The following is a 25,627-nucleotide window of genomic DNA, read 5'->3' on the forward strand; positions in this document are numbered from 1 at the left end:
GTGACAGGTGACGCCAGTTGGGTGGGAAAGGTAAAGGGCTGCAGAGGATGCAACCTGATAGGAGAGGAGGGTGACCTCATCTCTGGGAAAGGAGGGCTCTTCACCTTGAAGACGAGTGGTGAAATTGGAAGCCCCAAGGCCGATCAACCCTCGACCCAGGAGTGAGGACTCTGGCCAGCTGCTGTCAGTGGCCTAAGCCTAGTTGGGGTGATGGATTTAAGAAGTGTTGCTCTACTGAATATTGTGGGCAGGCTATGTTGGCACTGGGATATGGCGACACTTGCACGTCCTGAGGCCATGTTGGCTGTTAACACACTGATCAATTTCTCTAGATGTTAAAATGTGCACCACCGGTAGTTTCTCCCCATCACCTTCTGGGGAGAAGACCCTGTCTCTCCTTGTAACTGAGACGCCCCGTCCCAGGCGACCTCCTGGGCAATCTCCCCTACACTGGCTCATCCTTCCCAAAGTGTGGAGACTGAAAACTGTACACAGTACTCCAGCTGTGGTACCAACCGGTGCGGAAGGCTAGCTTGCTTTCACCACTGATATCTCTGCCTGTTGCAGACTGATGGTCCGGCTGTTCCGTGACTGCCAGGCGTGTGGTCTGCATTTGAGTCTCCGCACAGTGACACAGCCAAAGAGTGGAACACTTGAAGTCTTTGAACTCAGGGTCTCCCAGTACGCCGTATGTGCAACATCGAGACATACAGTGACACGCACAACACACTGGAGGAACTCAGCAGGTCGGGCAGCATCCGTGGAAATGTTGACTATTCGTTTCCACAGATGCTGCCCGACCTGCTGAGTTCTTCCAGCATGTTGCTTTGACCCCAGTATCTGCACAGTATTTTGTGTTTATGAGACACACAGTGAAGTGTGTTATTTGCATCAACCATAAGACACATGAGTAGAATAAGGCATTCAGCCCATCGAGTCTGCTCTATCATGGCCGATCCTGGATCCCACTCAACCCTATACACCTACCTTCTCATCACATCCTTTGATGCCCTGGCCGATCAAGAAACGATCAACTTAATATACGCACGGACTTGGACTCCACCAGTCTGAGACAGAGCATTCCACAGATTCACCACTCTCTGGCTAAAAAAATTCCTCTTTGCCTCCGTTCTAAAAGGTCGCCCCTCGATTTTGAGGCTGTCTTCTAGTTCTGGATACCCCCACCATAGGAAATATCCTCTCCACATCCACCCTATCTAGTCCTTTCAACATTGAGTAGGTTTTAATGAGATTCCACCCCACCCTCCGCATTTTCCTGTGGGAACGACCAACACAGTCCGAGGATGTGCCAGGGGCAGCCCACAAGTGTCTCCACGGTTCCGGTGCCAACACCGCATGCCCACAACTCACAAATGTGGGAGGAAACCAGAGCACCCGGAGGAAATCTATACAGTCACGAGGAGAACGCTCAAACTAATTACAGACAGGGAATTAAACCCTGACTGGCGATCGCCGGAAAGTGTTACGCTAACTTCTGTTCCCTCGCGCCCATTCCATACCAATGAGGAGTTACAAATCACTCACGAGGTCCATGTAACACCAGGGACCGGGGGGGGGGGGGGGTGCATTCATCTCCCGACTCTCTCAGCAGCCCTGAGTAACAGGTGGCTGAGTCGTCCCCGCCCCCTCGAGCCACTGCTGTCCATGTGGGGAGGGAGCGTTGTGCTGTACGTCAGAGTCTGGACTCAGGGACAGGCCGGATTATCTGGCCCCCACCCGGGGCTGGGAACAAAAGGTTGCAGCCCCCTGACACACCCCTTCCTCTGGCTGGGTGGGTGAGTGGTCCCGGGACACAAAAGGCCAGTGTTACTGTCTCTGGAGAGGGGGTCTGGCTCTGCCTAGTATACACACACACACACTCTCTCACACACACACACACACACACACACACACACACACACTCACACACACACACACAAACATACACACACACACACAGACACACACACACACACACTCACACACACAAAGACTTGACCCACTGAACAACAAATCTGGCATTTATTTTATTCACCAAAGCTACATACAGCAGCGAGCTCCCTGCCCCCACCCTCCAGCAGCCGAGACAAAGGCAGGCCTGTGGGGTGTTCCCTCCGGCAACCTGTTCTCACAGAGGAAGACCCACCCCCCGCCCCTCCACAGAGCGGCGCTCCCTCCTTCCTCACTGCCCCTCCCATAGCACGCAACTCCTTCCCCACACCTCTCACAATGCAGAGTTCCCTCCTCACAGCCCCTCCCACAGTGTGGAGCCCCCTCCCCACCCTCCCACAGCCTGGAGCTTCCTCACCGCCCCTCCCACAGTGTGGAGCTCCCTCACCGCCTCCCACAGCCTGGAGCTCCCTCACCGCCCCTCCCACAGTGTGGAGCTCCCTTACCGGCCCTCCCACAGCACGAAGGACCATTACTGACCCACAAAGCGGAGCTCCCTCACTGGCCTTCCCACAGCACTGAATTCCCTCACCGCCCTTCCCACAGCACTGAATTTCCTCACCGCCCCTCCCACAGTACTGTGCTCCCTCACTACCCCTCCCACAGTACTGTGTTCCCTCACCTCCCCTCCCACAGCCTGGAGCTCTCTTACAGGTCCTCCCACAGCACGAAGGACCATTACTGGCTCACAAAGCGGAACTCCGTCACTACCCCTCCCACAGCGCAGAGCTCCCTCATCGCCCCCTGACAGTGCAGCTTTCCCACAGTGTGCAGCTCTCCTGCCCCGGCACTGGGGAAGGGTTGTGCGCTGAGGGTGGGGCCCCTGCCAGAGCAGCACGCAGACACCCTCAGCAAGAGAGACGTGCGGGTTGGGGTGGGGTGGGGTGGACACTAAGGGACACTGCAGCCCGCCCAGTGATGGAGAGCGGCCCCACCCACACACTCACCCCCAGGTACACACACACACACACACACACACACACACACGTGACTACCCAGATGCACAGGCTGACTGTCACACACACACCAGGGGTGCAGACATGCCCCCATGTGCATACAAACACGCAAAGCGATGGCGTGGAGGAACGAAAGGGGTGGTGGAGTGAGGGTCAGAGAAAACGGATGGGGCTGAGTCTGAACCTCGAGGAGAGCTGGTATTCCTGGAACTGGGAATGTTAGATGTGGGAACGACGTCGCAGGACACACACTGGGGTTGAGGGAAAGGTGGTGAAGCCAGGTGAGGGGTTCAGACCCCTGAGCTGGTGCTGGCTCCCTGAGGTGCCATCTCTACCGAATCTGGAAAAAAGAAAAGGGGACCATGAACTGAGGAACTCGCCTCCTCCCTGACATTGCCTCTCCCCCTCCCCGAACGCTGCCATCCACGGCCCACACTCACCACCACACCATGCTGAGGGAGCAGGGGTAACCCAATCATTCCTCCTGCTCCCCTCCTCTCTCCATCACACCCCACTGGTGCTCTCTCCTCACCGCCCCTCCCACAGCACGGTGCTCCCTCCTCACGGCTCCTCCCACAGAGTGGCATTCCCTCTCCACCCCTCCCCGCCCCCGTCTCACTGTCTGTGTCCGTATACTCACCGTGTACTTGTCCCACTTTTTCTCAGGATCGTACGGCTCCCAGCGACTTGCGGGAAAGATGTGCTTGTTCTTCTCATACCAGCTGCGCAGCACCACCTTACCGGCGTGGGACTGGGGGGGGGGGAATCGTCCACATTAGGGCACGTGCTCACTGGGGTGGGGGGGGGGGAGAGACGAGTTCTTACCCACAGGGTGGTGGGTGCCTGGAACGTGTTGCCAGGCGTGGTGGGGGAGCCAGGGACGACAGAGGGAGTTTACCGGCTGTTAGACAGACACACGGGTGTGCGGTGAATGCAGGGATAAGGACATTGTTTAGGCAACCAGAGTGGCTGGGCTTTTAATCATGAGAGTGTAGTTAGCTCGTTCCAACATGGCAATATGCCAAAGGGCCAGTTCCTACTGGCCCCGGAACAACCCCACCCTCCCGTACGATCACACATAAACCCTGCAAAACAGACCATGGGGCAACGGGCCGAGCCACCGTTGTATGGTTCCAGAGACCTCGGTTCGAGCCCACTTTCACCTGAGTGAGTGAGTGAGTGAGTGTGTGTGTGTGTGTGAATGTGTATGTGAGAGTGTGTGAGTATGTGAGAGAGAGTGTGTGTGTATGTGTGTGTGAATGTGTGTGAGAGTGTGTGAGTATGTGAGAGAGAGTGTGTGTGTGTCTGTGTATGTGTGTGAGTGTGGATGTGAGACAGAGTGTCTGTGTGTGTGTGTGTGTGTATCTGTGTGTGTGAGAGTGTGTATGTGAGAGAGTGTGTGTGTGTGTGAGTGAGAGTGAGTATGTGAGCACGAGCGAGTGTGTGTGTGTGAGAGAACGTGAATGTGAGAGTGTGTGTTTGTGTCTGTGTATGTGTGTGAGAGTGTGTGTGTGTATGTATGTGTGTGTTTGTGTGTGTGTATGTGTGAGTGAATGTGTATGTCAGAGTGTGTATGAGAGAGTGTGTGTGTGTGTGTCTGTATATGTGTGTGAGAGTGTGTGTGTGTCTGTGTGTCTGTGTGTTTGAGTACGTGTGGAATTAGCACACTCTCCCTGTGATTATGGGCTGCTCTGGTTTCCTTGCAATCCTAGCAGAGTGCAGGGTCAGCGTTGCTGTGAGTCACCCCTCCCCAGGGTGCAGGCCTGTGAAACACCCCCTCCCCTGGGGGGGGGGGGGCAGGTCCATGCATTACCCCCTCCCCCAGGGTAGAGGACTGTGAATCACCCCTCCCCAGGGTGCAGGCCTGTGAATCAGCCCCTTCCCCGGGGGGCAGGTCCGTGAATCACCCCTCCCCAGGGTACAGCACGCAGGGTCAGTGGGTAAGCTGCTGTGAATCACTCGTTTCCCCCCCCCCACCTGCGGGTGTAGAACCTGGAGGGGTTGATGGGGACATGGGGAGGATGAAATGGGCTGACCAAGAACTCGCTGTGTGTGTACGGCTGCTCGTGGCGTGGTTGTTTTTGGAGAGTGGAGAGACTGAAGCAGCCTTCCCAAAGACGCCAATTCCCAGGGAAACCGGGCGAAGGTAGTGGGGAGCAGGGGATTGAACTAGAATGTCCCACGAGTGGGCTGGAGACAGTGAGGGAGGGAAGTGAGTGTTCCAGCAGTGGGAACGTGACACAACTACAGAACAGGAGCGGGTGGAGCGTTACTGGGATCAGACCCGGGTCTCTGGAACTGCAGGGAATCTCCTCTAATGCAGGACGCACTGACTGGGCGGGCTGTGGTCTTAGGGTGCAGGGGGTGGAAATTGGGAGACACAGGGAGGGGGAGGAGTGTTGGAAGAGGGGACGGGGAGCCGGCACTCAACCATGATGGGCTGGTACCAGTGGGTCAGGAATCAGAGTGGGGGGGGTGCTGCTTGTCCCAACCACAACTCAGGATAAAGATTAGATTTATTTATCACATAAATATCAAAACAGACAGTGAAGTATGTCAGTTGCGTCAACACCAACACTGTCCAAGGATAAACTCGAGCACCCACATGTGGGGAGAGCATAAAACTCCTTTCCGACAGTGGTGGGAATTGTACCCTGACTACTGGAACTGTAATTATAGGAAGGATGTGGAAGGGATCCAGAGATTTACCAGGATGCTGCCCAGACTGGAGAGCACCTCTTATGGCTGAGTGGTTCAGGGTGGGCTGAGTGGTCTTTCCTCTTTGGAATGAAGGACAAGAGGTGACTCGAAGGGCATACAAGATGATTGGGTGGATAGTCAGAGACTTTTCCCCAGGGTGGAAATGGCCAACACCAGAGAACATAATTTTGTGGTGATTGGAGGAAAGTGTAGGGGGATGAGTCAAAGGTAAGTCACAGGGTGGGCTGGGAGTGTGGAATGCCCCGCCGGGGGTGGTGGTAGAGGCAGGTACATGAGGGACATAGGGAGATAGACCTATGAAGGGCTACGTAGGAGGGAAGGGTTAGATACTTCATACTTTCACTGCCTTTGATGAGAGGGGATGGGGGTAGAGTGCCCTGGAGTGGCGGGGCGAGAGGGAACACAGTATTACAGAGAGACCTACCTCGTCCTTCTCCACTGTGGCATCGCTCAGCAGGCGGACATCTTCATGGACGTCGAAGCTGAAGAGTGGCCCTGCCAGGGAGAGAAGAGGGGTTTACCGCAAACACTCTCTGAGAGTGACCCTGCCAGGGAGGGAAGAAGGTTTACCACACACACTCTCCGAGAGTGACCCTGTGAGGGAGGGAAGAGGGTTTACCACACACACTCTCCGAGAGTGACCCTGTGAGGGAGGGAAGGGGGTTTACCACACACACTCTCCGAGAGTGACCCTGTGAGGGGGGAAAGGGGGTTTACCACACACACTCTCCCGAGAGTGACCCTGTGAGGGGGGAAAGGGGGTTCATCACACACACTCTCCGAGAGTGACCCTGTGAGGGAGGGAAGAGGGTTTACCACACACACTCTCCGAGAGTGACCCTGTGAGGGAGGGAAGGGGGTTTACCACACACACTCTCCGAGAGTGGCCCTGCCAGGGAGAGAAGAGGGGTTTACCACACACACTCTCCGAGAGTGACCCTGTGAGGGGGGAAAGGGGGTTCACCACACACACTCTCCGAGAGTGACCCTGTGAGGGAGGGAAGAGGGTTTACCACACACACTCTCTGAGAGTGACCCTGTGAGGGAGGGGGTTTACCACACACACTCTCCGAGAGTGACCCTGTGAGGGGGGAAAGGGGGTTTACCAGACACACTCTCCGAGAGTGACCCTGTGAGGGAGGGAAGAGGGTTTACCACACACACTCTCCGAGAGTGACCCTGTGAGGGAGGGAAGGGGGTTTACCACACACACTCTCCGAGAGTGACCCTGTGAGGGAGGGAAGGGGGTTTACCACACACACTCTCCGAGAGTGACCCTGTGAGGGAAGGGGGTTTACCACACACACTCTCCGAGAGTGACCCTGTGAGGGAGGGAAGGGGGTTTACCACACACACTCTCCGAGAGTGACCCTGTGAGGGAGGGAAGGGGGTTTACCACACACACTCTCCGAGAGTGACCCTGTGAGGGAGGGGGTTTACCACACACACTCTCCGAGAGTGACCCTGTGAGGGAGGGAAGGGGGTTTACCACACACACTCTCCGAGAGTGACCCTGTGAGGGGGGAAAAGGGGTTTACCACACACACTCTCCCGAGAGTGACCCTGTGAGGGAGGGAAGGGGGTTTACCACACACACTCTCCGAGAGTGACCCTGTGAGGGAGGGGGTTTACCACACACACTCTCCGAGAGTGACCCTGTGAGGGAGGGGGTTTACCACACACACTCTCTGAGAGTGACCCTGTGAGGGAGAGAAGAGGGTTTACCACACACACTCTCTGAGAGTGACCCTGTGAGGGAGGCAGGGGGTTTACCACACACACTCTCTGAGAGTGACCCTGTGAGGGAGGGAGGGGGTTTACCACACACACTCTCTGAGAGTGACCCTGTGAGGGAGGCAGGGGGTTTACCACACACACTCTCTGAGAGTGACCCTGTGAGGGAGGCAGGGGGTTTACCACACACACTCTCCGAGAGTGACCCTGTGAGGGAGGGAGGGGGTTTACCACACACACTCTCTAAGAGTGACCCTGTGAGGGGGGAAAGGGGGTTTACCACACACACTCTCCCGAGAGTGACCCTGTGAGGGGGGAAAGGGGGTTCACCACACACACTCTCCGAGAGTGACCCTGTGAGGGAGGGGGTTTACCACACACACTCTCTGAGAGTGACCCTGTGAGGGAGAGAAGAGGGTTTACCACACACACTCTCTGAGAGTGACCCTGTGAGGGAGGCAGGGGGTTTACCACACACACTCTCTGAGAGTGACCCTGTGAGGGAGGGAGGGGGTTTACCACACACACTCTCTGAGAGTGACCCTGTGAGGGAGGCAGGGGGTTTACCACACACACTCTCTGAGAGTGACCCTGTGAGGGAGGCAGGGGGTTTACCACACACACTCTCTGAGAGTGACCCTGTGAGGGAGGGGGTTTACCACACACACTCTCTGAGAGTGACCCTGTGAGGGAGGCAGGGGGTTTACCACACACACTCTCTGAGAGTGACCCTGTGAGGGAGGCAGGGGGTTTACCACACACACTCTCCGAGAGTGACCCTGTGAGGGAGGGAGGGGGTTTACCACACACACTCTCTGAGAGTGACCCTGTGAGGGGGGAAAGGGGGTTTACCACACACACTCTCCCGAGAGTGACCCTGTGAGGGGGGAAAGGGGGTTCACCACACACACTCTCCGAGAGTGACCCTGTGAGGGAGGGAGGGGGTTTACCACACACACTCTCTGAGAGTGACCCTGTGAGGGGGGAAAGGGGGTTCACCACACACACTCTCCGAGAGTGACCCTGTGAGGGAGGGGGTTTACCACACACAATCTCCGAGAGTGACCCTGTGAGTGAGGGAAGAGGGTTTACCACACACACTCTCCGAGAGTGACCCTGTGAGGGGGGAAAGGGGGTTTTACCACACACAATCTCCCAAGAGTGACCCTGTGAGGGAGGGGGTTTACCACACACAATCTCCGAGAGTGACCCTGTGAGTGAGGGAAGAGGGTTTACCACACACACTCTCCGAGAGTGACCCTGTGAATGAGGGAAGGAGTTTACCACACACACTCTCTGAGTGTGACCCTGTGAGGGGGGAAAGGGGGTTTACCATGGGCATGCTGCTCAGGGAAGCTGATGCAGGTGGGGAAGGAGGCACCTGGCACAAAGGCCTTCATCAGTCAGGAGTACAGAAGTTGGTGCATTGTGCTGGAGTTGTACTGACAATGGTGAGGAACAACTAGGAGTACAGTGTACAGTTTTGGTCGGCCTGCTGCAGAAAAGATGCCATTGAGCTGGATTGAGTGCAGACGAAATTTGCGAGATTCAAGGGTTGAGTCCTAGAGTGAGACTGGGCCTTTATTGTCTGGAGTGCAGGGGACTGAAGAGTGGTCTCAAGAGACCACGAGGGAGACAGTGTGAATGTGCACGTCTTTTTCTCCAGGGTGAGCAGAAGGTTCAGGTAAGAGGGGACCCGAGGTGCAAGTTTTTCTGCAGAGGACGGTGAGTACAGTGCTGTGCAAAAGTTTTCAGCACATCTATATAGCTAGGGTGCCTAAGACTTTTGCACAATACTGTATTTGTCAACGTGGAGCAGAGAACAAGTCTTCACATCTGGCGGGTACAAAGGACATTGGGATTGGCGAACATGAAGCACTGCAGGAGGGGTGTGGGACAGGTGGCAGAGGAGGAGAGTCAGGGGGTGAGGTATGGTGCAAGTGCAGACACCTCCAGCCCTGAGATACCAGGCAAAGTCATTTGATTCCAAACAAACTGTTTATTGATCATTACAGGACGTCTCTCTAGCGCTTCCCCTTCCTTCCCTTTTCCTAACCATGATTCCCCTCTTCCTGCCCCCTTCTCACCCTCAGTCTACAATAGAAACATGGAAACATAGAAAACCTACAGCACAATACAGGCCCTTCGGCCCACAAAGCTGTGCCGAACATGTCCTTACCTTAGAACTAACTAGGCTTACCCATAGCCCTCTATTTTTCTCAGCTTCATGTATCCATTCAGGAGTCTCTTAAAAGCCCCTGTCGTTTCCGCCTCCACCACTGCCGCCGGCAGCCCATTCTACGCACTCACCACTCTCTGCGCAAAAAACTTACCCCTGACATCTCCTCTGTACCTAGTTCCAAGGACCATAAAAATATGCCCTCTCGTGCTAGCCATTTCAGCCCTGGCAAAAAGCCTCTGACTATCCACACAATCAATGCCTCTCATTATCTTGTAGACCTCTTTCAGGTCACCTCTCATCCTCCATCGCTTCAAGGATAGAAGGCCGAGTTCACTTATAAGGCATGCTCCCCAATCCAGGCAACATCCTTGTAAATCTCCTCTGCACCCTTTCTATGGTTTCTACGTCTCTCCTGTAGTGAGGTGATCAGAATTGAGTACAATACTCCAAGTGGGGTCTGGCCAGGGTTCTATATAGCTGCAAAATTACCTCTCGGCTCTTAAACTCAATCCCACGATTGATGAAGGACAATGCACCGTATGCCTTCTTAACCACAGAGTCAACCTGCGCAGCAGCTTTGAGTGTCCTATGGACTCAGACCCCAAGATCCCTCTGATCCTCCACACTGCCAAGAGTCTTACCATTAACGCTATACAGTACTCTGCCATCATATTTGACCTACCAAAATGAACCACCTCACACTTATCTGGGTTGAACTCCATCTGCCACTTCTTAGCCCCAGTTTTGAATCCTATCAATGTCCCGCTGTAACCTCTGACAGCCCCCCACACTATCCACAACACCCCCAACCTTTGTGTCATCAGCAAACTTACTAACCCATCCCTCCACTTCCTCATCCAGGTCATTTATAAAAATCACAAACAGTAGGGGTCCCAGAACAGACCCCCGAGGCACACCACTCAGAGTCAGGTTTGTCATCACTCACGTCATAAAATTTTTCTTGTGGATGCTGATTATTTGATGTGCCTGTGACGCATACATCTTTCACTGGTTGCGTGCCGAAGACAATAAACTCAACTCTGGCTACCAGTATTGTGACAGGCCTGAAACACTGACACTGTCTCTCTCCAAAGATGCTACCTGACCTGCTGAGAGTTTCCTACATCTGCTTTTGATATCAGATGTGAGGCATCTGCAGACTTGTTCCTAATTGTACAATGGCACTTGATGAAGTACCAGCATAGATGTGTTATCTGGAATGCTCTCCCTCCGTAGAGTCATAGTGTATTTCAACACAGAAACAGGCCCTTCGGCTATCTAGTCCATGCCAACCCAGTCTTTTGCCTAGTCCCATCGACCTGCTCTCCACACCTCTCCCATCCATGTAACCTATCCAAATTTCTCTTAAGTGTTGCAATTTACCACTTTTGCTGGCAGCTCGTTCCACACTCCCACCAGAGAAGTTCCTTCTCATATTCCCCTTAGACATTTCACCTTTCACCCTTAACCTATGACCTCTAGTTGCAGTCTTACCCAACCCCAGTGGAAAAAGCCTGATTGCATTTACCCTATCTCTACCCCTCATAATGTTGTATATTAAATCTCCCCTTAGTCTTCTATGTTCTAAGGAATAACGTCCCAACCCATTCAACCTCCCTTATGACTCAGGTCCTCAAGTACCAGCAACATCCTTGAAATTTTCTCTGCACTCTTTCAACTTTATTGATATCTTTCCTGCAGGTAGGTGACCAAAACTGCACATAATACTCCAAATTAGGACTCACCAACATCTTATACAACTTCAACATAACATCCCATCTCCTGTACTCAATACTTTGATCTATGAAAATCAAGATGTCAAAAGCTTTCTTTACGACCCTATCTACCTGTTCCACTTTCAAGGAATTATGGATCTGTATTCCCAGATCTGGGTGGAGAAGTGGAGAGGTGGAGATATGTCTCTACCAAAGGAGGTGTAAGGCACTCCTTTCCTCCGCTGGCCTGCAGATCACCCTGGGGCAAGGTGTAGCACCTGCTTAGGTCCCCGATCAGGGTCACATGAAGCCATGGGGGCAGGTGGTGGATGGTCGTATGAGCAGATGGTGCAGATCACAAGTCCTGGTTATGCGACCACTGCCGCCAGGCAGACAATTTCTGGCAAGTATTGATAATGGCTAGGCTCACCCGTCTTGTAAAGACACTGCCCAGAAGAAGGCAATGGCAAACCACTTCTGTAGACAAATTCTTCTAAGAACAACCATGGAACACAGCACATGATGATGATGATGATGATGGTTCCCAGATCCTTTTGTTCTATCACACTCCTCAGTGCCCTGCCACTCACCGTATATGACCTACCCTGCTTGGCCCTCCCAAAGTAGAACACTTCACACTTGTCTGCATAAAATTCCACCTACTATTTTTCCAGTTGGTCCAGATCCTGCTGCAAGCTCCATTAAATTCTTCCTCACTGTCCTGTCCACTACACCCTCAGTCTTGGTGAGTCGTCTGCAAATTTGCTGATCCAGTTTACCACATTACCATCCAGGTCTTTAATACGAATGGTAAACAACAGAATTACCCCCGATCACTACAGCACACCAGTGGTTACAGGCCACAGGAGTGAATGTTTCCTACAGAGGGACATCCATTTAGAACAGAGATGAGGAGGAATTTCTTTAGCCAGAGGGTGGTGAATCTGTGGAATTCATTGCCACAAGGTGGCTGTGGAGGCCAAGTCATTGAGTGTATTTAAAGCAGAATTTGATAGGTTCTTGATTAATGAGGGCATCAAAGAGGGACAACGGGGCTGAGAGGGATAATAAATCAGCCATGATGGAACAGTAAAGCAGAATCAATGGGCCAAACGGCCTAATTCGGCTCCTATGTCGTATGGCCTCCAGATGGAGAAGCAACAGGGAGGGGAGGAGAAGATGGCAGCGTGACGCAGCGTGCAAGGCCGCTCCGAAATGATATCGATATTTGTAAGTAGGTACCGTGCACAATCCTGATTTGAAGGAGACAGACATGAGAAGCATGGAGGAACATCTGGAGAAATTTCTGAAATGTCTGCTTCGCTGCTACTGTGCGATCGAGAATCTCCGGAGGGGAAGGCCCCAAATCCTCGGCCTTGCCTATTGCTTGCTGCCGGGGCCGGGGTCGAAGTGCTCGGTGCTCGGTGTCGGAGGGCTGGTCGAAGGCTCGAAGTTTTCGGACGGACTCAAGAGTCGGCTGTGGTCGGGTGCTTCCAGGGTGCTGCATCGGCAAGTTTGCGGCGCTGGAGGTTCATGGCAGGAAGAGAGTTTCTCTCCCTTCTACTGTCTGCGCGAGATGATGGGACTTTCGAGAGACTTTGAGACTTTTTTTTAAACCGTGCCCATGGTCTGTTCTTTATCAAATTACGGTATTGATTTGCACTGTTGTAACTATATGTTATAATTATGTGGTTTTTGTCAGTTTTTTCAGTCTTGGTTTGTCTTGTGTTTCTGTGATAACATTCTGGAGGAACACTATCATTTCTTAATGCATGCATTACTAAATGACAATAAAAGAGGACTGAGTGTTCTCATAATCTAATCTAATCTAACATTTATGACCACTCTCTGGCTTCTGCAAAGTCAGTGTCCAATCCAGTTTACTACCTCATCCTGAATGCTGAGCAACTGAATCTTCTTGACCAAGCGTCCAAGCGGGACATTGTCAAAGGCCTTGCTAAAGTCCACCTTGATCGCATCCACTGCTTTGCCTTCATCCACCTTCCTGGTACCTCCTCAGAAAGCTCTGTAAGAGTGGTTAGACACGACCTACCATACACAAAGCCAGGGTAACTGTCCCTAATCGGTCCACCTGTCCAAATACCTGTATAGCTGGCCCCTTAGATTAATGCTGTGAAGCATTCAATGGTTTCCTTTCTCCAAAGGCTTTCCTCAAACACTGGACACCGGCAAGTAGTACGTAGACACTAACCCACCATAGTGGGGTCATAGGTCAGGGGCAGGGTCATCGGTACGAATTGGCGGGCACGGTGGACAAGTTTGAAGCTCATGGATCAAGGTTAACGGTCGGGGGGTCAAGGGTGAGTGGAAGCTATTCAGGTAGGGTCACTTACCGCTCTTGCCTCTCGCCTTCGTCACAATGAAGTCATAGAACGTGTGGTGCTGTAGGGCAAAGGAGGAGACATCAGCTGGGCTTTACACGGATGGAGGGAGGTGTGGGGAGGCTGCACGCCATTCCCCACCACCCTTTCTGCAGAGAGAGCTCCCTCCACCCCCAACACACACACACACACACGAGCACACAAAGCAAGCAGTGCTTCCTCTACCCCGAGGAACGGGATGTACACTCACACCATGTCGCAAGCAACAGATGGAAAGGGGTAACGCTGAATTTTAAAGCATGGTGTAAACACAACACATCATACCAGAGCAGATCACACCCCGGCGGGCGGAAGGTTACAAATTGGCACCTCTCCAAGCCCATTCAGCTTCGGGAGACAAGCTGAGCATCGCATCGGTGCCATGGAGACGGGAGTGCCGGTGATCTCCACCTGGAACTGTCTGCCACAGGCACGGTAAGTCACTGTGCCCCGGTGCACACGGGGATAGACTGGGTGGGTATTAAAGGGTGCAGGAAGTGAGGGATATCTCATATGAGTATGTACCGGGAGTTGGGGTGAGACATGGAGCAGGCCGTGGGGAGGTACATGAAAGTGGGGGTTAAATGGCTGTGACTGAGCCAGCGCAGGTGTGACGGTATGAGTGGCCACATGTTTCTGTTGGGCAAGGTTGGTGCAGTCAGCCCTGCCCTAGTCCGGAGACCAGCAACTCCCTGGCCTGAGGGACAGGAACCTTTGGCTGAGGAGGTGCTCGCCTCAGCGCGGTGGCGGGGGGGGGGGGGGGGGGGGGGGGGTTGGCTGTCACTGTCTGAACTGGACCCGTCTGCAGTAGTTAGTGACACTCACATGGGGGATGATCAAGTCCTCCTTGATGTACATGAGTTGTTCAACCCCAGCCGACCTGTGGGAAGACACATGGCAGCAGTTCAGTGCTTTAGCAGATTTAAGTGGGCTCTTGCCTGTTGGATCCCCACCCCACCCACATCACGCTCTCCCAGTCCTCTTCCCCTTAAGTCGATCCCTGCTAACACCCAAACCCCTCCCCTGCCCTCTGCATTTCCAGCTAGAGCATAGGCCTGTTCCCAGGAGACTGGGCACCCCCATTCCAACATTACCCTGCACAACCTCAGGGGGAAAGGGCTCGCCAGAGTGAACGGTTACCAACAACCAGCTCAGCCCAAAACCAGCCCCTACACCTTCACGATGCCTCAATATTTCACCTCAGAACATGGAGATTGTAATTGTGCACAGTGTCCGATCAAACTCATCGATACAGAAACAGGAACTGTGCACCCTCTTCTCACTGTGGGTCTGACCCAGGGGTACAGAGAAGGGAACTGTGCACGGTGCTCCTGGTGTGGGTCTGACCCAGAAGATACAGAGATGGGAACTGTGCACGGTGCTCCTGGTGTGGGTCTGACCCAGAAGATACAGAGATGGGAACTGTGCACGGTGCTCCCGGTGTGGGTCTGACCCAGAAGATACAGAGATGGGAACTGTGCACGGTGCTCCCGGTGAGGGTCTGACCCAGGATTACAGAGACAGGAACCATGCATGGTGCTCCAGGTGTGGGTCTGACATAGGGATAGGGAGACGGGAACCGTGCACGGTGCTCCTGGTGTGGGTCTGACCCAGGGTTACAGAGAAGGGAACCGTTCATGGCGCTCCCAGTGTGAGTCTGACCCAAGGTTTAGAGACAGGAACTGTGCACGGTGCTTCCGGTGTGGGTCTGATCCAGGAGTACAGAGAAGGGAACTGTGCACGGTGCTCCAGGTGTGGGTCTGACCCAGGGGTACAGAGAAGGGAACTGTGCACGGTGCTCCTGGTGTGGGTCTGACCCAGGGGTACAGAGAAGGGAACTGTGCACAGTGCTCCTGGTGTGGGTCTGACCCAGGGGTACAGAGAAGGGAACTGTGCACAGTGCTCCTGGTGTGGGTCTGACCCAGGGGTACAGAGATGGAAACTATGCACGGTGCTCCCGGTGTGGGTCTGACCCAGGAGTATAGAGATGGAAACTGCACGGTGCTCCCAGTGTGGGTCTGACCCAGAAGATACAGAGATGGGAACTGTGCACGGTGCTCCCGGTGTGGGTCTGCTGACCCAGGGTTACAGAGGCGGGAACTGTGCACGGTGCTGCCAGTGCGGGAATGGACAAAGTGCAATATAGTGAGTTTACAGCACCTCACTGGGAATGAACCTGGCGCTATATGTGTGCAGCTTTGACAGTGAGTTCCAGCAGACAAAATCCTTGGAGCCGTACCGGAGTTCACTGAAGTCTTTCCGCAAGATCTCCAGGCCCTTCTGTAGAAATTGTTGGATTGTGTTCCCTTTCTTCATCTGCAGGGAGAAAAAGAAAAGATCAGGAAAGGATGGGGAGGGATTAAACCTATCCCTCCACCCCACCGACATCAATCCAGGTCAGGAATGTGATGGGACCTCCCCAATTCCCTGGGTGGTTAGTCCATACACTCCACATCCACCACGTTACCTCTCCCCCCCGATCTACTGGTCAGGAGTGCAATGGGACTGTCCCCACTCCCTGGATGGAGTTAGAGTTAGTCCATACACTTCACATCCACCACATTACCCCCCCCCCAACGTACAGGTCAGAAGTGTGACAGGACCCTCCCCACTTCCTTGGTGGAGTTATTCCACACACTCCAAACCCGCCACATTACCTCTACCCCCTCCCCCCCAATCTACAGTGCGAGGGGACCCTCCCCACTTCCCTGGGTGAGTGCGGCTCCATCAACTCCTGAAGAACTCGGACCACCCAGGACACAGCAGCCCCCAGAGGGAGGGTGTCCTTACCTTCACTGTGCGCCGATGTCCTGAGCCATCCCAATAGCTGAAAGTGATTTCAATCTCCTCCCCTGAAAGAAAGCTGTACATTAGTTCACAGTAACTAACAGGCCTGCTCCAGTGACAGCTGCCCTGTGTGCCTGGTCACCACAGACCCATCCTGCACGTTGCCCCACACCTGCCTCACATATTGCCCCATGCCCGCCTCATGTGTCTCTGTGTCTGCCCCGCATGTCGCCATCGCCCGTCCCGCGTGTTGCTCCATTGCCCCGTGCCCACCTCATGTGTCTCTCTGTGTCTATTCCATGTGTACCTCCATGTCTGCCCAGTAAACGTGTACCCGCGTCGAGATTCATTATCAAGATTCAAGATTGTTTAATGTCATTTCCAGTACACAGGTGTAAAGGAGAATGAAATAACTGTTACTCCGGATCTGATGCAGCACAAAAAAAAATCACAATAGGATGAAGAACACAATAATAATTAAAAAGAAAACAATAAATACAGAGTTCATTGACTATAGCTCAGCATTTATCACCATCATTCCCACAATCCTGATTGAGAAGTTACAGAACCTGGGCCTCTGTGCCTCCCTCTGCAATTGGATCCTTGACTCCTAACTGGAAGACCACAATCTGTGTGGATTGGTATTCTACATCAATCAACACTGGTGCACCTCAGGAGTGTGTGCTTAGCCCACTGCTCTACTCTCTGTATAACTATGACTGTCTAGCTATGACTGTAACTTAAAGTTACAGTCTGTCCCGAGCCTTGTGGCCCATCAAGCCAGTGCTTATGCTGGTTTCTGTGGCGTGAAGCGACTGAGAGTACGAGACTCCTCCCCGGATAGGACACCAGTCCATTGTGAGGTTAACCCCCAGCATTTGCCGGTATCCATTTTCAGCTGGGTGGACTGGAGCAGTGTGCCTTGGCCGAGATTCGAACCCACAACCTTCAGATCGTGAGCCCAACGCCCTAACCACTTGGCCACGTGCCACACATAGCTCAAATACCATCTATAAATTTGCTGACTATACAACCATTGTTGGTAAAATCTTAGACAGAGACGAGAGGGTGTACAGGAGCGATATATACTGACTAGGGGAGTGGTGTCACAGTAACAACCTTGCACTCAAGGTCAGTAAGACGAAAGAGCTGATTGTGGAGTTCAGGAAGGGTAAGACAAAGGAACACATACCAATCTTTATAGAGGGATCAGAATTGGAGCGAGTGAGCAGTTTCAAGATCTCTAAGGATCTAACCTGGTCCCAACATATCAATGCAGTTATGAAGAAGGCAAGACAGCAACTATACTTCATTAGTAGTTTGAAGAGATTTGTCAACAAAAACACTCAGAAAGCTTCTATAGGTAAACTGTGGAGAGCATTCTGACAGGCTGCATCACTGTCTGGTATGGTGAGGGGGAGGTTCTACTGCACAGGACTGAAATAAGCTGCAGTGGGTCATAAATTTAGTTGGCTCCATCTTGGACACTAGCCTACAAAGTACCTAGGACATCTTCAAGGAGCAGTGTCTCAGAAAGGCAGCGTCCATTATTAAGGACCTCCAGCCCCCAGGGCATGCCCTTTTCTCACTGTTACCATCAGGTCGGAGGTACAGAAGCCTGAAGGCTCACACTCAGCGATTCAGGAACAGCTTCTTCCCCTCTGCCATCTAATTTCAAAATGGACATTGAACCCATGAACACCACCTCACTTTTTTTTAATATATATGTAGGGGGTTTCGACTTTTATATTACTGCGGAGGCTAATTAAAATGGCGTCTTTGTTATGTTAATCTGGGGAATGTGGCTTTGTTGTGTTAAACACTGAGAAAGTTTGCGTTAGCAGCTTGTTTTGCTTTACAGTCTGATAAGAGAGTGCTATTAACCAATTGGGATAGTTGTTATGGTTTTGGTGTATTTGAAGGTACTGTATGCGCGGGGTTTTGGGGCAGAAGGCGGGAGAGCGAGACAGAGGATGGATGAGGTGCTGTGAGCCCGCTAATGGGGTCGGACCCCGAGCGGGACGTTCGGTGAGGAGACGGAGATGGACTCGTGTGGAGCGTCTGGTCGACCACCGTTGTTGGTCCCAGGCGGCCGGTCGAGGTGGTCGCAGGGTGAAGAAGAAGGTTCTTGAGCTCCAACTGTTTGTGCACGAAGAGATTGAACTTTGATAAGTGTGGCGCCTTTTATTTTCCTTTTATATTTTATTCTCTCTTAATTATATAGTTCACGTAATATCTATAAACTGTAAATCATTTAATTGCATCTGGTGTATTGTCTGTTATTTGGGCGGGGTGGGGTACATCACACAGCATCCACACAAACTAATTATCCAGTTTGGCGGGGCTGAGGCTGTTTCCCTAGACGACAGCGAGCCAAGCGACCCTGAGGGTGGCCGGGGGGGGGGTTACATATATTATTTGTTTTTGCACAGTTTTTAATATATTCAATATACATAGCCTGTAATTTATTTACTTTTACCTTTTTTCTTCTATATTATGTATTGTATTGAACTGTCATTGCTAAGTTAACAAATTTCACAACACATGCCGGTGATAATAAACCTGATTCTGATTCTGACATAAGATAGCTGAAATAGATTGACTGTATGTCCATAAAGTGATGCTAGGCACAGGAGTGTCTGTACATAAGGTGACTGACAAGAAATGACAAAGTAGTGGTGGTTGGGAGCGTGGAGGGGTGGGTTACTGGGTGGAGGTGTTGATCGGCCGTACTGCTTAGGGAAAGGAACTGTTTTGAGTCTGGTGGTTCTGGCGTGGCTGTTACGCAGCCTCTTCCCTGATGGAAGCGGGACGAACAGTATACGTGTAGGCTGGTGCCGCTGATGCATTGGACAGTTTTGACTACCCGTTGTAGAGCCTTTCTGTCCATTGCAGTGCAGTTTCCAAACCATGCAGTGACGCAGCACGTTAGGATGCTCCCTACTGCACGTCAGTAGAATGACGTGAGCATGGATGTGCAAAGTCCAGCTCTCTTCAGCTTCCTCGGAAAGTAGAGGCAGGGTGAGCTTTCCTGATTGTGTAGAGTATGTTCTGGGACCATGAGAGGTTGTGTCAGGAGTTTGAAACTGCTCAGTTTCCAGTGCTGTAAAGAGGGGTGTGAGTGAAGACGATAACTATCTCCTTTGTCTTACTGATATGGAGGAAGAGGTTCTTCGCCTCGAGCTTTTCCACCTCCTCTCTGTCAGCTGTTTAAATCTCTGCTCTGCATTTGAACACCAGTGACAGTCAGCAGGTTCTGGAATCAGAATTCCGTGTGGGCAGGAGGAACGAGTTCCGGTGACGCCCTAGGTTCACAAGACCAGATCTCAAGGCCTAGTGTTCAGGCAATCGACGAGTCTGGAGTTCAAAGCCTGGTGTTAGGTTATCACCGGGTCCTGGGATCAACGCTGAGGATCAGATTGGAAGTCCGGAAGTCGAGGTCCTTTGACGGGAGCCGAGTCTGCGAATCTCTGCGAGTCCACTGGGGAGGTCAAAGCCCGAGTCCGTGTCCACTGGAGACCTGACCTGGGTTTGGAGGCCTGTGTGTGTGGGGGTGGGATGGAGGGAGGAATGGCGCTTGTTTTGCTGATGTTCATTTGTTGCTTGAGTGGCTCTGCTGAGCATTTTGGGCTTGCTGTGTTGGTGCCAGAAAGTGTGGCGACACACGTGGGTGTGTGCGATGTCAACACAAACAATACATTTCACTGCATGTTTCAATGTACATGTGATAAGTAAGCTTGAATCTTGGATCTTTTCTGGGAGAGTGTGATGGGATGGAGTGGAGGGAATTTCACTCTGTGTCTGACCCTGGGAGTGTGTGATGGGACGATGTGGAGGGAGCTTCACTCTGTGTCTGATCCCAGGAGTGTGTGATGGGACGGTGTGGAGGGAGTTTCATTCTGTGTCTGACTGCAGGAGTATGTGATGGGACGGTGTGGAGGAAGTTTCACTCTGCGTCTGACCCCGGGAGTGTGTGATGGGACGGTGAGGAGGGAGTTTCACTCTGTGTCTGACCCCGGGAGTATGTGATGGGATGGTGTGGAGGGAGATTCACTCTGTGTCTGACCCCGGGAGTGTGTGATGGGACAGTGTGGAGGGAGTTTCACTCTGTGTCTGACCCCAGGAGTGTGTGATGGGATGGTGTGGAGGGAACTTCACCCTGTGTCTGACCCCAGGAGAGTGTGATGGGACAGTGTGGGAGAAATTTCACTCCGTGTCTGACTCGTCCCATGGGAACCTTACTGGGTGAGTGCTGAGGGAGCTTTACTCTGGGCTGTTGATGCCCTGGGAGAGTTTGACCGGATGGCATTAAGGAAGGTCTATAACACATCTAATCTGGTGGTGTTGACTAGTTGCATTAAGGACCCAAAATAGATACTTCCTGTTGTCCTCTCTGAGTGTTCCCGATGGGAAATGGTCTGGTCAGACACACAACAATAAAACTGCAAGGCAAGTGGATCAAAGCTGGCTGTTAAGTGCTGAGTGATGAGAGATCTGGGAGAGAACGCTGACTCGTCCCGGGTGCTGAGGACAAATGAATCACTTTGAAGTGAGGAAGCTCTCCTTTGCCCTCACCCGAGGCTCGATGTTCGACATTCAAGTCTGTTTATCAGGTGTAAGCGAGACATAGAATGAAATGCATTGTTTGTGTTAACACACCTGAGGGTGAGCTGGTGGGCAGCCCACAAGTGTCTCTCCTCGTTCCAGTGCCTACGTAGCATGCCCACAATACGTGTAGAACAACAAAGCAGGGCCCGATAAGCAGCACAGCAACATCAAAACAAGCCCCCTTTCTCCTTCCCAACCACACACGTACAATCTCTAACCCCAGGAAAGGACGTACTCTTCAGTCACCAGCGCCCTGCGATTCGAACGCGGTCACGCAAAACTGGGCCTTCAACTACCACCCCCACCAGACTTGCAGAGATTCGCAGACTCTAACCTGACCCTGAACTCCGCACGCCGGTGGTGATGTAGGGGTGGTAGAGAGACGTTGACCTGCTTAGAGGGAGGACCACCTAACACTGGAGATTCAGAGCTGGCCAACAGAAGGCGCCAAGGATTTGAACCAGCGGTTGGGAGGTGCCCAAAATTGTTTGTAGGAACCAGCGGACAGGAGGTGGTGAAGGTTCAGAATGGTGTTTGGGAGGTGCCAGTGGACGGGGGATGTTGGGGATTCGGAACCGGGAGACAGGAGGCGGTGAGGATTCAGAACGGTGGATGGGAGGTGCCAGTGGTCAGGAGATATCGGGGACTCGGAGCCAGCAGAGGGGAGATACCAGCAGATGAGAGGGGAGGGGCAGCCGTACCTTTGATCTTCTCTTGTTTGTTGGCCCACTCCTGTCGCAATTCCTCCCGCAGTCGGTTCTCTTCCTCCTGCAGAAACGGGGCCACAAGTGAAGCTGTGGTAAGAGACCCTTTGGCCCATACAGGCCCTGCTGACCAGCAGCCACTAAACGGGATGTCGTTCTCCCCACACTCCCATCACCTTGCCCAACCACACGCTGTTTAACCCACCCATCACCTCGCCCCTGCTATGCTGAAGTTGCATAAGACGTTGGTGAGGCATAACTTGGGAGTATTGTATGCAGTAGTGGTCACCTACCCAGAGGACTGAAAAAGTACAGAGAAAATTTACAAGGATGTTGCCAGGACTTGAGCTATAGGGAAAGGTTGATTAAGACAGAACGTTATTCCCTAAAACATAGAAGACTGAGGGGAGACTTGATGGAGGTATACAAAACTGTGAGGGGTATAGACAGGATACATCAAGCAGGCTTTCTCTACTGAGTTTGGGATGGGACTACACTAGAAGTAAAAGGTGAAATGTTTAAAGGGAACACGAGGGGAAACTTCTTCACTCACAGGATGGTGAGAGTGTGGAATGAGCTGCCAGCAGAAGTGATGGATGTGGGCCCAATTTTAGCATTTAAGAGAAGTTAGAACAGGTACATGAATGGGAACAGTATGCAGGGCGACGATCCAGGTGCGGTTCGAAGGGACAAATAGAATAACGGTTCAGCACAGGTTAGATAGGCCAAAGGGCCTACTTCTGCACTGTGGTGATCTATGACTATCGTACAGACCACACTCGTCCAACACACCCACACACTCACCCGTCCCACCCACACTCACTCACCCGTCCCACACACCCACTCACCCGTCCCACACACTCACCCCTCCCACCCACACACACTCACCCGTCCCACCCACACTCACTCACCCGTCCCACCCACACACAGTCACCCGTCCCACACACTCACCCCTCCCACCCACACACACTCACCCGTCCCACCCACACTCACTCACCCGTCCCACCCACACACAGTCACCCGTCGCACCCACACTCACTCACCCGTCCCACCCCACACACACTCACCTGTCCCACCCACACTCATCGTCGCACCCACACACAGTCACCCGTCCCACACACTCACCCCTCCCACCCACACACACTCACCCGTCCCACCCACACACAGTCACCCGTCGCACCCACACTCACTCACCCGTCCCACCCCACACACACTCACCTGTCCCACCCACACTCACTCACCCGTCCCACCCCACACACACTCACCCGTCCCACACACGCACACACACTGACCCGTCGCACCCACACACTCACCTGCCCCACCCACACTCACTCACCCATCCCACCCACACTCACTCACCCGTCCCACCCACACACTCACCCGTCCCACCAACACTCACTCACCCGTCCCACCCACACTCACCCGTCCCACCCACACTCACTCACCCGTCCCACCCACACTCACCCGTCCCACCCACACTCACTCACCAGTCCCACTACACACACTCACCCGTCCCACCCACACTCACTCGTCCCACCCACTCACTCACCGTCGCACCCACACTCACCCGTCCCACCCACACTCACTCACCAGTCCCACTACACACACTCACCGTCGCACCCACACTCACCCGTCGCACCCCACACACACTCACCTGTCCCACCCACACTCACTCACCCGTCCCACTACACACACTCACCCGTCCCACCAACACTCACTCACCAGTCCCACACACCCACACACTCACCCGTCCCACACACCCACACACTCACCCGTCGCACCCACACTCACTCACCCGTCCCACCCCACACACACTCACCTGTCCCACCAACACTCACTCACCCGTCCCACCCACACACACTCACCCGTCCCACCAACACTCACTCACCCATCCCACTACACACACTCACCGTCGCACCCACACTCACTCCCCCGTCCCACACACCCACACACTCACCCGTCCCACACACCCACACACTCACCCGTCGCACCCACACATACTCACCCGTCCCACCAACACTCACTCACCCGTCCCACCCACACTCACTCACCAGTCCCACCCACACACACTCACCGTCGCACCCACACTCACTCACTCGTCCCACCCACTCACTCACCCGTCCCACCCACACACAGTCACCCGTCGCACCCACACTCACTCACCCGTCCCACCCCACACACACTCACCTGTCCCACCCACACTCACTCACCCGTCCCACCCCACACACACTCACCCGTCCCACACACGCACACACACTGACCCGTCGCACCCACACACACTCACCCGTCCCACCAACACTCACTCACCCATCCCACCCACACACACTCACCAGTCGCACCCACACACACTCACCCGTCGCACCCACACACACTCACACGTCGCACCCACACACACTCACCCGTCCCACCAACACACACTCACCCGTCCCACACACCCACACACTCACCCGTCGCACCCACACACACTCACCCGTCCCACCAACACTCACTCACCCGTCCCACTACACACACTCACCGTCGCACCCACACTCACTCACCCGTCCCACCCACACTCACTCACCCACCCCACCCACACTCACTCACCCGTCACACCCACACTCACTCACCCGTCCCACACACACTCACTCACCCGTCGCACCCACACTCACTCACTCGTCCCACCCACTCACTCACCCGTCGCACCCACACTCACTCACTCGTCCCACCCACACACACTCACCCGTCCCACCAACACTCACTCACCCATCCCACACACTCACCCCTCCCACCCACACACACTCACCTGTCCCACCCACCCACTCACTCACCAGTCCCACTACACACACTCACCGTCGCACCCACACTCACTCCCCCGTCCCACACACCCACACACTCACCCGTCCCACACACCCACACACTCACCCGTCGCACCCACACATACTCACCCGTCCCACACACGCACACTCACTCGTCCCACACATCCACACACTCACCCGTCCCACCCACACTCACTCACCCGTCCCACCCACACACACTCACCCGTCCCACTACACACACTCACCCGTCCCACCCACACACACTCACCGTCGCACCCACACTCACTCCCCCGTCCCACACACCCACACACTCACCCGTCCCACACACCCACACACTCACCCGTCGCACCCACACATACTCACCCGTCCCACACACGCACACTCACTCGTCCCACACATCCACACACTCACCCGTCCCACCCACACTCACTCACCTGTCCCACCCACACACACTCACCAGTCGCACCCACACACACTCACCCGTCGCACCCACACACACTCACACGTCGCACCCACACACACTCACACGTCGCACCCACACACACTCACCCGTCCCACCAACACTCACTCACCCGTCCCACCCACACTCACTCACCCGTCACACCCACACACAGTCACCCGTCGCACCCACACTCACTCACCCGTCCCACCCCACACACACTCACCCGTCCCACCCACACACACTCACCCGTCCCACCCACACACACTCACCCGTCCCACACACGCACACACACTGACCCGTCGCACCCACACACTCACCTGCCCCACCCACACTCACTCACCCATCCCACCCACACTCACTCACCCGTCCCACTACACACCCACCCATCGCACCCACACTCACTCACCCCTCGCACCCACACTCACTCACCCGTCCCACCCACACACTCACTCACCCGTCCCACGCACACTCACTCACCCGTCCCACACACCCACACACTCACCCGTCGCACTCACACTCACCTGTAACACCCACACTCATTCACCCGTCACACCCACACTCACTCACCCGTCCCACACACCCACACATTCACCCGTCCCACCAACACTCACTCACCCGTCCCACCCCACACACTCACTCACCCGTCCCACCC

The 25,627-nt window shown here is 53.8% G+C and overlaps 1 protein-coding gene across 1 annotated transcript in view; it reads right to left on the minus strand.

The window, feature by feature from the left end:
- Nucleotides 1–2,308: 2,308 nt before the first annotated feature.
- Nucleotides 2,309–25,627, minus strand: part of LOC140190208 (protein FAM50A-like) — a 73,556-nt gene continuing 50,237 nt past the window's right edge. Inside the window, 8 exon segments of the mRNA XM_072246749.1 lie at nucleotides 2,309–3,246; nucleotides 3,547–3,657; nucleotides 6,052–6,122; nucleotides 13,613–13,661; nucleotides 14,465–14,519; nucleotides 15,879–15,955; nucleotides 16,430–16,491; nucleotides 21,736–21,802. Coding sequence (XP_072102850.1) covers nucleotides 3,238–3,246; nucleotides 3,547–3,657; nucleotides 6,052–6,122; nucleotides 13,613–13,661; nucleotides 14,465–14,519; nucleotides 15,879–15,955; nucleotides 16,430–16,491; nucleotides 21,736–21,802 — 501 coding nt within the window. The 3' untranslated portion in view covers nucleotides 2,309–3,237.

This window comes from Mobula birostris, chromosome 29, assembly GCF_030028105.1.
Source record: "Mobula birostris isolate sMobBir1 chromosome 29, sMobBir1.hap1, whole genome shotgun sequence".
Taxonomy (NCBI): domain Eukaryota; kingdom Metazoa; phylum Chordata; class Chondrichthyes; order Myliobatiformes; family Myliobatidae; genus Mobula; species Mobula birostris.